The 17400-nt window shown below is 48.6% G+C and overlaps 1 protein-coding gene across 2 annotated transcripts in view; it reads right to left on the bottom strand.

Annotated features, from left to right (window-relative positions):
• Positions 1 to 17400, bottom strand: part of AXL (AXL receptor tyrosine kinase) — a 57746-nt gene that overhangs the window by 24576 nt on the left and 15770 nt on the right. For both annotated transcript variants that reach the window (XM_026715435.2, XM_026715436.2), the window contains exons 3-6: positions 14826 to 14926; positions 13522 to 13704; positions 4082 to 4162; positions 1913 to 2028 (exon numbers count right to left, since the gene is read on the bottom strand). In XM_026715435.2, coding sequence (XP_026571220.1) covers positions 1913 to 2028; positions 4082 to 4162; positions 13522 to 13704; positions 14826 to 14926 — 481 coding nt within the window. The remainder of the gene's footprint in view (positions 1 to 1912; positions 2029 to 4081; positions 4163 to 13521; positions 13705 to 14825; positions 14927 to 17400) is intronic.

Here is a 17400-nt window from a genome sequence, read left to right as displayed (position 1 = left end):
AATCATCGGAGAAAAAGCTATGCAGAATTAGGTCAACAACTCTTAATGCCTTTTTGGCAATGTTGTTCCAGTGGGCTCTAGCACTTAGACCAGTGGTGGCAAACCTTTTTGTTGTGGTGTGACGAAAACGCGCACATGCTGACACCCACAATGCAATGCGCCCCGCCCCCCCGAGCAACACCCCTGTCCCGCCTCACTTTATCTGTACTGCGCATGCATGCGCCTCCCAGCTGATTTTTGGCCCGTATGAGGCCATTTCTACCCTCCCGGAAGCTCGAGGGAAGCCTCTGCAGTCTCAGGAGGACGAAAAATGGGCCTTCCGGAAATACCAAAAGTGCTGAAATGGGCCCGTTTTTCGGCCTCCCAAGGCTGCAGAGGCTTCCCTCGAGCCTCCGGGAGGGTGAAAACAGCCTCAAATGGGCTGAAAATTAGCTGGGAGGTGTGTGCTTGAGCAGTGCAGGTAAATTTGCCTGGGGCTCACATGCCCGTACAAATGGCTGTGTGTGCCACCTGTGGCACGTGTGCCATAGGTTCGCCATCACGGACTTAGATCATGAGAGATGAGTACTCAGAGGTCCTTGACAGAGTGGGGGTGCTGACCCCTGAATCATATTTTGCGAGAGGGGGGCGAGTTTCCTTATTATTATTTTTTTTTTTTGTTCCGCATTCCTCTTTCTTTTTCTGCCGGGGTTGCGTTTCTTCCGAAAACAACTCCCAGGACAGAAGCTTCCACTTCTGTGTGAATGAGCCCATGTTGGAAATACCCCCTTTTTTTTAACTCTCAGTTTTCATTCTTGGCTCTTGAAACCTCTTTCTCGTGAATGTCAGTTCCCCTTCCTTGAAATGGGGGTGGAGTTTGTCCCATTTCATTCAGCCGGCGAGGCTGATGCGGGGTGGGAAGGTGGAGGAGGTGGGAGGAATCGTCGTTGGATGAGTAAACCGACATCCGGAGGAAGCAACTTTTGGCAGGAAATTGCTTCTAAAAATAACACAAATTCCCTCGGAGGGCCATGCTGAAAAGGAGGTAGAATAGAGGCAAGTCCTCCAAATTTCAGTTGCTAAGTGAGAGAGTTGTTAAGTGAGTTTTGCCCCCCATTTTATGACCTTTCTTGTTGTTAAGGGAACCACTGCAGTTGTTAAGTTAGTAACAACGGTTCTGAAGTGAATCTGGCTTCCCCATTGGTTTTTACTTGCCAGAAGGTCACAAAAGGGGATCCCGTGACACCCCCCCCCCCAGGAGACTGCAACCGTCATAAATATGAGTCAGTTATCAAATGTCTCAATTCTGAGCATGTGACCACTGGAAAGCTACAATGGCCATAAGTCACCAATAATGGAGAATATTTATAGCTCCGGGTTGAAATGAGGGGGTCCTTGGTGCTCTCTGAGCTTGGTGGTTTTCTGGTAGACATTTCATGACCCAACTAGGGAACAGCATCAGTGCTAGGAGTGGGGTTTGTGGAGAGGAGGAGGGAAGGGAAGGGAGGAGGGAAGAGGGGGAGGAGGAGGACAGTGGGGTCCCTGGTGGTCTCTGAGCTTGGTGGTTTTCTTGCAGATGTTTTATTACCCAACTAGGTAACATCCTCAGTGCAGGGAGGAGGAGGAGGAAGAGAAGGAGGAGGGGGACGGGGAGGAGGAGTGGAAAAGGACTGTGGGGTCCTTGGTGTTCTCTGAGCTTGGTAGTTTTCTTGCAAATGTTTCATTACCCAACTAGGACACATCATCAGTGCTAAGTCACTGCCCTTAGTGCCATTGTAACTTCGAAGGTCACTAAATGAACTGTTGTAAGTCCAGGACTACCTGTAACCTGTTTCTGGATTTGAACAGAAGGGGGAATCAGTTATCATAACCCCCCCCCTCTTTTTTTTTTTGGTAAATTGTGGGTTTCGCCGGCTAGGGGCTGTGGTGTTACCTGGATGGTGCAGAACTCCTGTGCATAGGCGCCACCAAAACCAGGCTCCCACGTCACATCCAGGCTGTGGCCACTGCGATGGGCAACGGATAAGTCATGTGGCTGCCCAGGTAACACTACAGAGAGAAAATAATTAGCAATATTCACCTGCCAATCAATACCGAGACCACTGATGCTACAAACTGCAGGTTTCGCTCCAGGCATCCACTTATAATTGGAGACTGGATGGATAATCTCTTCAGCCAGCTTCAGGCCTGTTTTGCAATGCTACCTTTCCGCAGGTACAGGAAAATAGATTGTCCTCAACTTACATCCTGGATGCACAAATGACCCTTTACTGCAGGGGTCTCCCACCTTAGCAATTTAATGACTTGTGGACTTCAACTCCCAGAATTCCCCAGCCAGCTATGGAGTCGAAGTCCACAAGTCGTAATTGTTGTCCCAAAGGTGCTTTTTTCAGGAGGCAACTGGACTTCCTGCTTATTTTTCTTGGGAAGACGTTTTGCTTCTCATCCAAGAAGCTTCTTCAGTTTACTTTACTTTATTGTCCTTGCACCTCGTACAACGAAATCAAACACCATCTTCAGTGCACATCATGACCATGATCATGAAAATAAACACAAACACACATCCTTCACCCTCCACACATTGAACCGAAAACTCACCAACACTGCACTATAGAGCAGAATTCAAAAGAGCTACTGCCCTGGGATAGAAGCTGTTTTTCAGCCTATTTGTCCTTGTTTCTATTATTCTGTACCGGTCTGCCAGATGGTAATAGTTCAAAAAAAAAGGGTTCCTAGGATGAGATGGATCTTTGAGGATGTTTTGAACTTTCTTAAGGCAGCGGGAGCTATGAAGCTCTTCCAAAGAGGGGAGAGGACAACCCAGGATCCTCTGGGCAATGACGTTAACCCTCTGGAGTGCTTTCCTATCTGCCCCTGTGCAATAGGCAAACCCTACACAGGTGTGCAGGAAGTTAAGATACTCTCTATGGTGGTAGAAGGTCACCAGCAGTTTTCCATTCAGTTGTTGCTTCCTGAGAAGCCTCAGCTAGTATAATCTCTGCTGGGCCCTTTTGACCAGGGCTGCAAGGTGAGCACCCCAGGTCAGGTCCTCTTTTAGGGTAACACCCAGAAACTTAAAACTGGCCACTTGCTCCCTTCGGTCTCCACTGATAAGCAAGGGCTCGGTGTCTGATCTGTTCCTTCCATAGTCCACTATAAGCTCCTTGGTCTTATTGGTGTTGAGGACCAAGTTATTGTCCCCACACCACAAAAGCAACCAGTTCACCTCATCTCGGTAGGCAGACTCATTTCAACCCACCCCCCCGCCCCGAGATGAGTCCCACCACTGTTGTATCATCTGCAAATTTAGCAATAGTATTGCTAGCGTGGGTGGGAATGCAGTCATGCACGTAAGGAGTATAGAGTAAGGGACTCAACTTCAGCTTTTGACAGGATGGTGGGGGAATGGAAGGGTTTATCTTCCTTGCAAACAGCTGGTCATTTGCATCCTTGAGGCCACTTGGAGGTTTATCTGTATCCTCAGGGTCAGCTGAGTGGTGCTCCTGGTTCCTGTAGTCTGCAATATTTTACCCTCTGGAAATACCTTCCAACCATTCAAAGGGTGTTCGTCCCAAATTGTATAGCTAAAAGCCTGCAGGGATTCTCAGTCCCCCAGATGATGGTTGTTCCAAAGGTGCTTTTTCAGGAGGCAACTGCCTGCAAAGAATATCAGTCCTTCCATTCCCCACCGTCCTGTCAGAGCTGAAGAAGCTTCTTGGATGAGAAGTGAAACATCTTCAAGAGAAAAAAAACAACAACCCCAGAAAGTCCAGTTGCCTCTTGTAAAAAAAACCACCTTTGGGACAACCACGACCTGGAGGACTGAAAATCTCTACAGACTAAGTCGTAATGCTGCCATTAAATATAATATAGCATGATCGAAGGGGGAACAAACTCTTTTATCAATGCCACCCCAAATATGACGACTTGCACATGTTTAAAAACATGCGCCTGAAATGGTACCTTCAACCCCCGCCGGGCAGTTTCCACACCAACCCGTTTACACCGTTCGTTTGCACTAGGGATTCCCCCCCAAATGGATTTTACGCACACACACACACACACACACACACACACACACACACACGCACAGGTCTCTCACCTTTCACCACCGCAGTTCGCGATGTGCTGACTCCCTTGGCGTTGTGGGCTTCGCACGAGAAGGAGGCGCTGTGATTCAGCCCTGAAAGGAAACAGCAAACACCCAGAGAAAAAGCTGAATTGATTGTAACCAACTTTAAATACTTCAAGAGTATCGTTTTATTTGTTTATATCCTGGCTTTATTTGTTATCAATAACTCAAGGCAGCACACATACCTACTACGTCGTCCTCATTTTCCCCACAACAACAATAACCATGTGGGGTGGGTTGCGCTGAGAGAAAGGGATTAGAACTTACCGTCATCTGGTGACTGGTCCAATATCATCTAGCTAGCTTTCTTGTCTAACGCAGAACTAGAATTCCCCATCACCTGGTGCTTGCTCAATGTCATCCAACCAGCTTTCTTGCCTAAGGCGGGATTAGAACTCACAGTCTCCTGGTGATTGGCCCAACACCATCCAGCCAGCTTTCCTAAGGCGGGACTAGAACTCACCGTCACCTGGGTGATTGACCCAACATCACCCAACCAGCTTTCTTCCCTAAGGCAGGACTAGAACTCATAAGTCTCCTGGTGATTGGCCCAAAGTCACCCAGCTTGTAGTCCATGCATGGCCGGCTGGGGAATTCTGGGAGTTGAAGTCCACACATCTTAAAGCTTTCAAGGTTGAGAACCCCTGGCGTAGCGGATGCCCAAAATGGCATCTTGGGAATGGCACCTGATGCCCAGAGCAACCATCTTAGACAACCATCAAAATTAGAATTTGGGATTGCCACAGACTTTGATTCTGGGGCATTTTGACCTTACTTCTTTGGAGAAAAACTTAAGTTTTGTTTTGTTTCCTGAGTGATAACACTCTGTGGGGTCATTGTTGAGAGAATCTCAATAATTTCTTTTTCTTTTCCTCAGCTGCTTTGGAAGCGTTGTCGAGGGGCAAAAGTATAAAGAATAATCAGATTTTTTTTTTTGTCCGCAAAGAATTGGAGGAAGGGATTCCCAGTTCGAATCCTGCCTCTTTTCGCACTGGTGGTCTTGGGAGAAAAGCCAGGGCGATAGAAGTAAACTCAAAAAAGCTCTCGCCTCATGCTAAATAAATAACATTTAAAAGCTCTTTCCCCAGACAGGAAATGGATGGTTAAACCGAGTGAACTCTGCAAAGCAGAGACATTAATTTGAACGAAACCTCATGAAGTCAAGAGGGAGATTGGCAGGCATTCACCCAAAGGCTGTTTATATTTCCCCGCATGGGAACTCTTGGTGAAGGTGCAGGAACAGGCCTCCATCTGCAGAGAATCTAGCAAAGCTGGATATTTGAGAAACTATTTCAGAATAAGCCCCCAAATTCCCTTGAGGCCTCTCTTCCTTTAATATAAAACAAGAGACACATGTGTGTCAGAGTGTAACAGAGGTTAAAAAAAAAATCAAAATATTCATGTCCTGGAAGATCTCTTTAGCTAAATACAAGGAGTCTTTGACTTACGACAGTTCATTTAGTGACTGTTGGAGCCAGAGATGGTATTCAGCCGGTTTGGATCGGTTCTACAGAACCGGTAGTGGAAATTTTGAGTGGTTTGGAGAACCAGCAAAGACCACTTCTGACTGGCCCCGCCCACTTCTATTCTCCGCCTCCCATTGAGTCCCAGCTGATTGGCTGGGTCTCCTTTTGTTGCCCTGCAGAGGAGAACGGAGCTGGAAAGCAGGTTAGTGGGGTGGGAAGGGGGATTTTGCAGTATCCTTCCTCTGCCACGCCCACCAAGCCACGCCCACAGAACCGGTAGTAAAAAAAATGTGAATCCCACCACCGGTTGGAGCCTACAACGGCACTGAAAAAAAAATTGACACGAGCAATTTTCACACTTTCGACCACTGCAGCAGCCCCTATGGTCACGTGATCAAAACTCAGACGCTTGGCAACTGGCTTGTATTTATGACAGTTGGGGTCACAGGGTCACGTGATCCCCTTTTGCGGCCTTCTGATGAACCAAGTCAAGAGACAAGCCAGATTCACTTAACAACCGCCGGGCCCTAGGGAAAAATCTGAAAATCCAGGCGGTTCGAACAAATATAAAGATTCATTGTGAGCTTAAGTTTTCTACAAGAATCTGACTTACTAATGATCAACTGGCGGCAGATGAGAGTCAAAAAGCATTCAAGGTGGGGTGGACTTAGATCTCTTGAAGGCACGAATGGACTCAAGACTAATGACGCATTCGATGCCTCCCTCCCTTGGGCTCAACCGTGTTGCTAATTTCACGACTGTAGCGATTCACTTAACAGCTGGCTGGGGAATTCTGGGACTTGAAGTCCACAAGCTTTAATCTTGCCATGGTCAGACACCCCTGGTTTTAGGCTTTCCCAGAGCAGCCAAGCCTTTGAATACACTGTTGTGTGGCTTGGAATCTAGCCCAGATTTAACAATAAGTAGCACCACAATGGATGTTCTTGTCCTGATCGTACCCTTCCTGCAAGGGCTGGGTCAAACCAGTGGGCACACTGGCAGCCACCTGGACAAACAGCGGGCAGTGATGAGACGAGGCGTGGGGGGCAAATATTCGATTGGCATGCGCCCTGGGAGAGAACCGAATGCCACAAGTGCTGAAAACAGGAAAGGGCCCGTGGGATTAGCATGTCTAGTCCATCCACCGTGGCTTATTCCACTTTCTGACCACATCGTTTCTGCAAAGGCTGAGTCAGCAACGGGCAAACATTCCCAGCAGCCGGCAGAAACAGATGTCCTGGCATAAGGGAGATTCAAACCCCGCCAAAAGAGTTTATTTTTTAATTTGTGCTCCTGTGCATTTACAGTTCTTTGTTCCACTACTTATGGGAGGAATAGGCAAGGCAAAAAAAACCCAAATGTACCAATTGGGAGGAAGATGGCTCGGTAGCAGTATTGCAAGAAGGATCTTGGCGTTTTAGTGGACAACCACCAAAACGTGAGCCAGCCGTGTGCGGCGGCAAACCCAAAAAAGCCAACACAATCTGAGGCTGCCTTAACAGAGAGTGATAGAATCAAGATCGTTTGAAGTGGCTAGTACCATTTTACAAAGCCTTAGGTAAGATTACACACCCTTGGAATATTGCAGTTTTGGTCACCGCTTCATATGTTGAGACTCCGGAAAGAGTGCAGAGAAGAGCAACGAAGACGATTAGGAGATTGAAGACCAAAACATATGAAGAATGTTTGCTGGGGCCAGGTGAGAAGTGAAACACCTTCAGAGCAAAGGAGAAGGAGGGGAGAAAGAGAAGGGGAAAAGGGAAGGAAAGAAGGGAGGGAGTTGAAGAAGAAAGGAAAAAGGGGTAGAGGAGAAGGAGGACAGACAGGGTCTTATCACTCTCCGGAAGATTGATTTCGGACTCCTGGTTTTTATTTTTTGAATGTCAGGATACCTTTGAACTATCTCTGATGTTCACCCTGGGTGGGATGGCCCAAGATGCTAGTCCCTTTTGTTTGCTATCCTTCCACTCATCCTGAAGACCAGCCTTCAACCCTGAGAAATCTCCACTCAGGAAAGAGAGAGTGCGTATGAGAGAGAGAGAGAGAGAGAGAGAGAGAGGGGAGAGAAAGGAGAAAGAAAGAGAGAGGAGAGAAAGAGAGAGAGAGAAAGGGAGAGAGAAAGAGAGAGGAGAGAGAGAGAGGGAGGGAGGGAAGGAAAGAGGGAAGGAGGGAGAGAAAGAAGAGAGAAAGAGGAGAGAGAAAGAGGAGAGAGAGAGAAAGAGGGAGGAGAGAAAGAGAGAAAGGAGAAAGAGAGAAAGGGAGGGAGAGAGAAGAAAGGAGGGAGAGAGAAAAGAAAGGAAGGAGAGGAGAGAAAGAGAGAGAGAGAGTGGGAGAAAGGGGAGAGAGAAAGAAAGAGGGAGGGAGAGAGAAATAGAGAGAGGAGCTAGAGAGAGGAGAGTGGGGAGAGAGAGAGAAAGAGGAGAAAGAGGGGGAGAGAGAGAAAGAGGAAAGAGGAGAGAGAGAGAAAGGAAGAAAGAGACAGAGAGAGAAAACCTTGACCAGGTTTAAGACAGGACTCGAAGCTGGCCCCTTTTCATCCCTCTCCTTCCGCTGGCTTAGCTGGTTTGGAAGAGGCCAGACCTCCCCCTCCACTCTTCTCCCCTCCCCTGCCACACCCCTCCTTCCTGGTATTCCTACAGACTTTGATCCCAAAGTTTGAATCACCAGCCTCCTCAACCTCCGGACCAGCATTGCCTGCCTTTGACTCAGCACCAAACGGAAGGAAGATTGAGTTGATTGGACAGGGTTGCTGAAAGGAACGCAGGCATGTGGGGCAGGGGGGCAGGCAGCTACCTCCCACTCACCTACCTGCCCTTGCCTGCAGGCAGTGCAACATGGGATCTTAATTAAACACGGCTTGGGGCGGGGAGGTGATTCCATCTATTCTCCAAAGCCCCTGAAGGCAGGACGAGAAGCCATCTAAGAAGGAAAGGAGGAATTTCCTGATAGTTGGAGAAATTAAACAGCGGAACAGCTTGCCACCAGAAGTTGTGGACGCTCCAACACTGGAGGTTTTGTCTGAAGTGGTGTAAGGGTTTCCTGCCTAGGCACGGGGTTGGACTAGATGACCCCCCAAGGTCCCTTCCAACTCCACTACTCTATTCTATATTCTAAGTTTTTATGAAGAGATTGGACAGCCATTTGTCTGAAATGGTAGGGTCACCTGCAGGGGGTTGGACTAGATGACCTCCAAGGTCCCTCCGAACTCTGTTAGTCTGTCTTCGAGTTCCCCCCACCCCTTGCCAGAGCCTGGCTGAGCTCAGCCTTGCGGGGGGGCAGGGGAGAGGCTGAAGGGGAGAAAATGAGGGGAAGAAGAGAGCGGAAAAGGGGGGGGCACAGTGCCAGCAGGGCCTCCCGCAAGCAATCTGGGTTTCCTCCTGCCAAACCTCCTCCTGGCCCAGGCAGAACCTGTCTGGCTTTGTCCCCCGGTTGCCTCTGGTTGCCCAACGAGTTTGACGAGGCTGGGAAGGAGGTTTCTACTTTGGGACGAGTTTCCAGAGCCCTTTGAAACCTGTCTGACTGCATGAGGGACAGCTGGTTTTATAAAGAGGGAGGGACTCTCTCTCTCTCTCTCTCTTTTTCTTTCTCTTTCTCTATCTATCTTTGTCTTTCTTTCTCTCTTTTTCTCTCTCTCTCTCTCTTTCTTTGTCTTTCTCTCTCTCTCCCTCTTTCTCTTTTTCTATCTATCTATCCTTTTCTCTTTCTTTCTCTCTCTCTCCCTCTCTTTCTCTCTCTCTCTCAATCTATCTATCTTTTTCTCTTTCTTTCTTTCTTTCTTTCTTTCTCTCTCTTTGTCTCTCTTTCTTTGTCTCTCTCCCTCTCTCCCTCTTTCTCTTTCTCTCTTTCTCTCTCTCTCTCTGTCTCCTCTCTCTCTCCCCTTTCTCTCTCTCTCCTTTCCTTCCTCTTTCTCTCTTTCTTGCTATTTCTCTCTCTCCCTCCCTCCCTTTCTTTCCTTTTTGTCCTTCCTTCCTCTCTCCCTCCCCCTTCCTCTTTCTTTCTTTCTCTCTCTCTGTCTCCCTACCTCCTTTTTCTTTTTCTTTCTTTCTTTCTTTCTTTCTTTCTTTCTTTCTTTCTTTCTTTCTTTCTTTCTTTCTTTCTTTCTTTTCTTTCTTTCTTCATTCTCTCTCTGTCTCCCAACTCCTTTCTTTCTTTCTTTCTTTCTTTCTTTCTTTCTTTTCTTTCTTTCTTCATTCTCTCTCTGTCTCCCAACTCCCCTTTCTTTTTTTCTTTCTTTCTCTCCCTCCCTCCCATTTTTATTTCTTTTCTTCCTTCCTCTCTCCCTCCCTTCCTCTTTCTTTCTCTCTCTTGGTCTCCCTGCCTTCCTTCCTTTCTTTCTTTCTTTCTTTCTTTCTTTCTTTCTTTCTTTCTTTCTTTCTTTCTTTCTTTCTTTCTTTCTTTCTTTTCTCTCTCTCTCTCTCTCTCTCTCTCTCTCTCTCTTTCTTTTTCCTTCCTTTCTCTTTCTTTCTTTCCTCCCTCCCTCCCTTCCTCCCCCCTTCTGTTTCCAGAGGTGCATCTGTGTTGGAATAGCTGGCTGGAGAATTCTGGGAGTTGAAGTCCACCAAGTCTTAAAGTGGCCAAGTTTGGAGACCCCTGATCTAGGTCTTGACTTGGCCTACCCCAAAGGGCCGTCCCAGGCAACCCCAGGGCTGTAGACCAGACCCAAAGGATCAGACTGGAAGACAACGTTCTGCAGGCTTCCAAGCACAGATGCATGGCCCACAGCCACCCAAACGGGTGGAATTTCACTAGAAGGAGATCTGGCATTTTTGTCATAACCAGGAAGGGACCCAGCGGTATTGTAGTCTCTCTACCCTCCCATCTTCAGGCTGGGATGACTACGGAGAGCAGCAATCGCTCAGTCCTGAGCACGCAATCCCCCTGCGGATCAATGGGGCTTTGTCTGGATGATGTGAGTTGTCTCAATGAGGTCTCAACGCTGTGGTTCCACAAGGCTTCTTTCGACTACAAAGACCATTGAGGGACTACCAAGAGGGGTCATATGGAATCAGGGCCATCGGGGAACATTCCCCAACCGCAGCCATCCTCCAGGGCTCTTTGCCCGTCCATCGGGCTTCTGCTTGGAGTGCCCTACAAGGGTTGTGGTCAAACCAGGAATGCACAGTTGCCAACATTAGTGGCTTGTTATCAAGGCAAAAAGGCACCAGCTGGAAAATGGGTGAGAAGGGGGGAAAAAAAGGGGACATGGTCCTTTAAGATCTGGAGACCAGCAGAACCAGGTAACAAAGTCAGTGGTGGGATTCAAAACGTTTTTACTACTGGCTCTGTGGGCGTGGCTTGGTGGGCGTGGCAGGGGAAGGAGATGCTGTTAAATCCCCCTTCCCTCCCCACCCCACTAACCTGCTTTCCAGCTCTGTTCTCCTGCGCAGGGCAACCAAAGAAAACCCAGCCAATCAGCTAGGACTCGATGGGAGGCAGAGAAGAGATGGGGTTGGCAGGGCCAGTCAGCGGTTCTCTGAACTACTCAAAATTTCCGTTACCGGTTCTCTAGAACCAGTCAGAACCGGCTGAATCCCACCTCTGCTCCCCACCCCGCTAACCTGCTTTCCAGCTCTGTTCTCCTGCGCAGGGCAACTAAAGAAAACCCAGCCAATCAGCTAGGACTTGATGGGAGGCAGAGAAGAGATGGGGTTGGCGGGGCCAGTCAGCGGTTCTCTGAACTACTCAAAATTTCCGTTACCGGTTCTCTAGAACCAGTCAGAACCGGCTGAATCCCACCTCTGCTTCCCACCCCGCTAACCTGCTTTCCAGCTCTGTTCTCCTGTGCAGGGCAACTAAAGAAAACCCAGCCAATCAGCTAGGACTCGATGGGAGGCAGAGAAGAGATGGGGGCAGGTCCAGTCAGAGGTGGGATTGGCCGGTTCTCCGAACTACTCCAAATTTCCACTACCGGTTCTCTGGAACCGGTCAGAACCGGCTGAATCCCACCTCTGGTGCCAGCTCCTGGGCAGAGGAAGGGTAAGGCCAGATGCCATCTGACAAAAAGATGTGGCAGGCACCCTTCTCCCATCTGGGCAGTGCATGATTGAAGGCACCACCCAGCCTGGTCTTTCTCAACACCCGTCCCACTGCGATAAAACCCTCCTGCGCTTCCTAGCGAGGTTAGGGGTGGGAGTGGAACACGCAGATCCAAAACAACCGTGCCTATCACACCGTTGTTCTTTGGCTTCCTGTCTCTTTTTGCGGAGGCAGGCCGATAAAAAGCCCAACTCCTCTGCCTGCCAACTGCCCAAACAGTCTTTTTTTGGTAACCTTGGCCCGGCGGTTTCCCACGCTTCGGAGCAAAACCCTCCCCGGCTGAGCCATTGGGATTCGTCCCCCCCCCTCTCCATAGAAAAAGAGGACAAAGGACGTCGCAAGTTGGGGACAAGCCAGACATTCAGAAAGGGTGGGGGGACTGGGGGTGTGTGTGGGACGGGAGAAGACAATGAACAAGGACCCCTGGATGAGGCTGAATGGCGGGGAGAGGAAGGGGGGGGGTCTCGCATGCACCGCCGAGCCCCCGTTTTTCTTCCGCGGCCGTCTCCCTGGTGGGAAAGCGGAGTCCTCTCCTTTGCAGCCAATGCAACCCAGCACCCAAAAAGAAAAGGCGATGTTTGATGGCTTCGCTGGCCAGATATGAAAAAAAAAGGAGAAGAAGAAGAAGAGGAAGAAAAGAAGGCAAACGATGAAAGGCAGGAGCCCCGGGGGCGAGGGGGATGCAAAAAATAATAATAAGCCCCTCTTTTGAACCCTAATTCCTCCTCCTTTCCAAGCCCCCACAGCTATTTTCAGCCCTTTTCAGGGAGGGAAAGTCTGGAGCAAAGAGAAAATAAAAGCCCAAAGAATGGGGGTTTTCATTGAGCGAAGGGGGCCAACCCACCATTGGATTCGTGGTGTGGGTGGGAGACGCTTATAGACGGCCATGGACGGTCTTCAGACAACAGACAAAGCCCCCAAAGCATGCGGCCACATTTGGGGTGGCTGGGAGGCGTCAACGACTCGGGGGGTGCCCAGGAATCCTGCCAGATCAGGAATGGATTCCGAGCCAGGGAGCGTTGGGATATTCAGATGTTGCCCTGTGTCGTGACTGCTTAAAATCAGGGTTAGTGGAACCAGCCAGAAAGAGACTGTATATTCTTGGTTTGTCTTTGTGGCCTGCCAAGGTTCCTGTTAAAATCTGCAGAAGTGTGGGAAGGGAAGGGAATAGAGAGAAAGGAAAGGAAATAAAGGAAAGGAAAGAAGGGAAGGGAAGGGAAAGGGAATAGAAAAGAACTAGAGAGAAAGGAAAGAAGGAAAGAAGGGAAGGGAAGGAAGTCAGGAGGAGAGGAGGGAGGAAGAAAAGAAGGGAAGGGAAGGAAGTCGGGGAGGACCAGAGAGGAGGGAGGGAGGGAGAAAAGAAGGGAAGAAGGGGAGGGGAGGAAAGGGAATAGGGAGAAAGGAAAGGAAAGAAGGGAAGGGAAAGAGAATAGAAAGGAACTAGAGAGAAAGGAAAGAAGGAAAAAGGGAAGGGAAGGAAGTCAGGAGGAGAGGAGGGAGGGAAGAAGGAAAGAAGGGAAGGGAAAGAAGTCGGGGAGAAGAGGAGAGGAGGGAGGGAGGGAAAAAGGAAAGAAGGGAAGGGAAGGAAGTCGGGGAGGAGCAGAGAGAAGGAAGGGAGGGAGGGAGGAAAGAAGGGAAGAAGGGGAGGGGAGGAAAGGGAATAGGGAGAAAGGAAAGGAAATAAGGGAAGGGAAGGAAGTCAGGGGAGGAGAGGAGGGAGGGAGGAAGGAAAGAAAGAAAGAAAGAAGGGGATAGGAAGGGAATTCGGAGGAATTGCTAACAAGCCCTTGTCCCCCAATCAAATACCATCCTTTAAGCTACGGTTCTAATTTGTCACACCCTCCAAAACTCTGGTTGTAAGTCCAGGACTAGCCGTGATTGAATGCGTCATGGCGTGAACTGACTCACCTCTCACCCCCAGCACGGAGGGGGTCTCTGCCAGGCGGTCCGCCAAGGAGTTGAGGGGTACGCTGTCCTGCAGCCAAATCACCAAGACCGGTTCGGGGGGTCCCTGGGCTCCACAGCTGAGGTTGAACAGGGTACCGGCCGTGACCTCCAGGTCTTGGGGTTCCTCGGAGAAAAAGGGGAGGCCTGGCCACGAGAGAGAAGAAATGGCTTGAACCAACGAGGATTGGTCAGATTCGCAAGTGGCGCTAAACCGCTGTTTGTGGAAACAGCTCTGATGGCAGTGCAAAGCCACGATGGGCTGGTTCACATCAGGGGTGGGATTCAAATTTTTTAACAACCGGTTCTGTGAGCGTGGCTGGGTGGATGTGACCATGTGACTGGGTGGGCATGGCTGCTGCTTCTTCTTCTTCCTCCTCCTCCTCCTCCTCCTCCGCCTCCTCTTCTTCTTCTCCTTCTCCTATTTTTTGCAGCATTCCCCCCCACCCAGTTTTTGGGGCCTCCTGGGCCTCAGGGAAGCCTCTTGGGTGAAATAATAAGACAGCAAGGAGGATCCTGGCACAGCTGATCATTGGAACAGCCGATCGTGGGGAGAAGAAAAATCCTTTAAGGGGTGACTGGGCGCGGGAGAATGCAGCCATGTTGGGCATGCGCACGATGTCACGCATGCGCAATAAGGACTGACTGGGTGGCATGATTTGCCAGTTCTCCAAACTGCACAGAACCGTAACAACCGGTTCTATAGAACCAATCTGAACCGGTAGAATCCCACCCCTGGTTCACATGAAACAAAGATGAAGAATATTATGGCTTAGCTTGGGGGTAGGTGGGAAGCCAAGCCAGGATGGCGTGGTCAACAATGTTCAAACAAACACATCTTGGCTTAGTTTTATATAGGAATCAAATCAGTGTTTCTCACCTTTGGTGACTTGACGGTGGGTGGACTTCAACTCCCAGAATTCCCCAGCCAGCCAAGCCAAGCCATAGGTCTCGGGATATTGGATAATATTTGTGAAAAATAAATTATTTAAAGGGAATCAAACAGGGGTCCCCAAACTTGGCAACTTTAAGACTTGTGGACTTTAACTCCCAGAATTCCTCAGCCAGCATAGCTGGCTGAGGAATTCTGGGAGTTGAAGTCCACAAGTCTTAAAGTTACTAAGTTTGGAGACCTCTGGAATCAAACCTCTGGCCATTTATGCCGGTTGCTCCTTGAGGCTACCAGTAAATAAAATTCCCAATTTCTGAGCATGGTTGGGCCTCCTCAGGTCTTTACAGGGGACTAGACTTCCCCATGTTACATTTACCTTCTAACTGCAGATAAGCCTCTTCAGAGAAAACTTCAGATCCGTTGACTGAGGCCACACATTGGTAATTTCCCATGTCCGAGAGCTGGAGGGAAGAGATGCTGGAGGGAGGGGAGAAATGGAGAGGGAGGGGTGGAAGAGATGAGGATATTGGTCAGCAAAGTAGCTTTGAGCATAGATTGCGTTGTCCACGAGACCGGTGCATGCGAAATCCATGCCTGGGCTGGTTTATCAAACTTAAACCGGCGTTTCTCAATCTTAGCAACTTTCAGATGCATAGACTTCAACTCCCAGAATTCCCTAGAGATCGCATATGTGTACTTCAACTCCCAGAATTCCCTAGATAGCTTACGTGGACTTCAACTCCCAGAATTCCCTAGCCAGCATATAGGAACTTCAACTCCCAAAATTCCCTAGCCAGCATATATGGACTTCAACTCCCAGAATTCTCTAGCCAGCATATATGAACTTCATCTCCCAGAATTCCCTAGATAGCTTACGTGGACTTCAACTCCCAAAATTCCCTAGCCAGCATATATGAACTTCATCTCCCAGAATTCCCTAGATAGCTTACGTGGACTTCAACTCCCAGAATTCCCTAGCCAGCATATAGGAACTTCAACTCCCAGAATTCCCTAGATAGCTTACGTGGACTTCAACTCCCAAAATTCCCTAGCCAGCATATATGGACTTCAACTCCCAGAATTCCCTAGCCAGCATATATGGACTTCAACTCCCAGAATTCCCTAGCCAGCATATATGGACTTTACCTCCCAGAATTCCCTAGATAGCTTACATGGACTTCAACTCCCAGAATTCCCTAGCCAGCATATATGGACTTCACCTCCCAGAATTCCCTAGCCAGCATATATGGACTTCATCTCCCAGAATTCCCTAGATAACATATATGAACTTCATCTCCCAGAATTCCCTAGCCAGGATATAAGAACTTCACCTCCCAGAATTCCCTAGATAGCATATATGGACTTCACCTCCCAGAATTCCCTAGCCAGCGTACGTGAACTTCAAATCCCATAAAGAATTGTTGTAAGTTGAGGACTATCTGTTAGCTGATTAAGGATCCTTCTGGCATCTGCAAAGCCTCAGGAGCAAAGCGCCTCCACCCCAAGGCCTCTAAGGAATGAGATTGTCTTTTTCTAGACACTTAAAGGGGTCTCCAAGACCCTGGAACCAGACCCAGAGGGACGTAAAAATAATAATTTTAGCAAAGGGTGAGGGGGAACGTTCTGAGGGTCTAACATTCCACAGGCAGGGACGAAGCCGGTCTTTAAACAAAGCGGCAGTGATGCATTTGGCAAAAAGTGGACAAATTTGGATTGCCTAATGGTGGCGGCCATCTTGACTTTTTTGACCTCCCTTGCCTCTCCACAGCCAGCGCAAAATCTTTGACAAAGCCGATGAAAGACAATGGAATCGCAGTCAGATGCAGCAAAACTAAAGGTTCAGAGAATGCAGTTTTCAGCTACTTTAGAGGGGTTTCAAGTTTTCAAGGTTTTATTTTCGCGGTTAGCGTTTTATCATCAAGAAAAGGTCAGGAACTTTTTACTCATTCAAAATCAGGATTCTTTCCTCTTTGGGTTCCTTCCCCGGATTGACTCCCTGCCTGCCTCCTCTTCCCTCTTGCAAGGTCAGCAGAGGGGAAAAAAACTGCAGAATCGATTCTGCTGGTTTGGAGGGTTTGTCTTGCAGGCAAGTTCCTTAAAACAATTTTTGTTTGGTTCAGCAAAATCGTTTTTTTTCCCCAGGCTGTTTATCACAACCGAGTCTGACCAATCCCACCCCCCCCACCCCCAAGCAAGAAAAAGAAAATGAGGGAAAAGAAACTTAAGTTTAAAAAAGAAATACCGCAGATTCACTGATCCCACATCACTTATCAGGCAAAGTCAATTGTAAAAATGCAACGGTGGAATCTAAAAGCATTCGGGTTATTTTTTTAACAGAATAACAGAGTTGGAAGGGACCTTGGAGGTCTTCTAGTCTAACCCCCTTGCTCAAGCAAGAGGCCCTATATTGTTCTGCCACAAAACAGCCGTCTAATCTCTCCTGGAAAGCCTCCAGTGACGGAGCAGCCATGATTTCTGGAGGCATCCCGTCCACCTCCTTAATAAAAATGAACAGACAACCTTGGCAATGTTGAAGTTGAAAACGCCTGGCCTTCAACTCCCAGAATTCCCCAGCTTGCATGTCCCAGAGAGTGAGTTATTAGCTTTCGTCTAAAAATCGAGTTTCTATCCCTCATGGGGTCAGAAAGAAGATTTAGTAGTTAAAAAAAACTAAACTAAATGTGCTGACTTAAAGATCCTTTTGATAAGAGGTTTGGGGTAATGAAGGAACTCTGGGGAAAACACTGCTATGATGGGTCAACTCACACATTGCGCTAAATGGGGGCGTCTGAACAAACCAGAATAAGTTAGCTTCACCCGGGATGTGCCCTTGCAAACCAAACAAGCCCCATTAAGATTTAGGATGCTGAATGAACCCAATCCTCGTCTCTCAGCCCAAGAGGGATCATGTCACAAGGAGATAGGCGGGAGAAAACAGGGTCAAACTTCCC

The sequence above is a fragment of the Pseudonaja textilis genome, chromosome 10 (genome assembly GCF_049901715.1).
Source record: "Pseudonaja textilis isolate UNSWEBS1 chromosome 10, rPseTex1.2, whole genome shotgun sequence".
NCBI classification, from domain to species: domain Eukaryota; kingdom Metazoa; phylum Chordata; class Lepidosauria; order Squamata; family Elapidae; genus Pseudonaja; species Pseudonaja textilis.
This window is presented reverse-complemented; position numbering and strand designations above follow the sequence as displayed.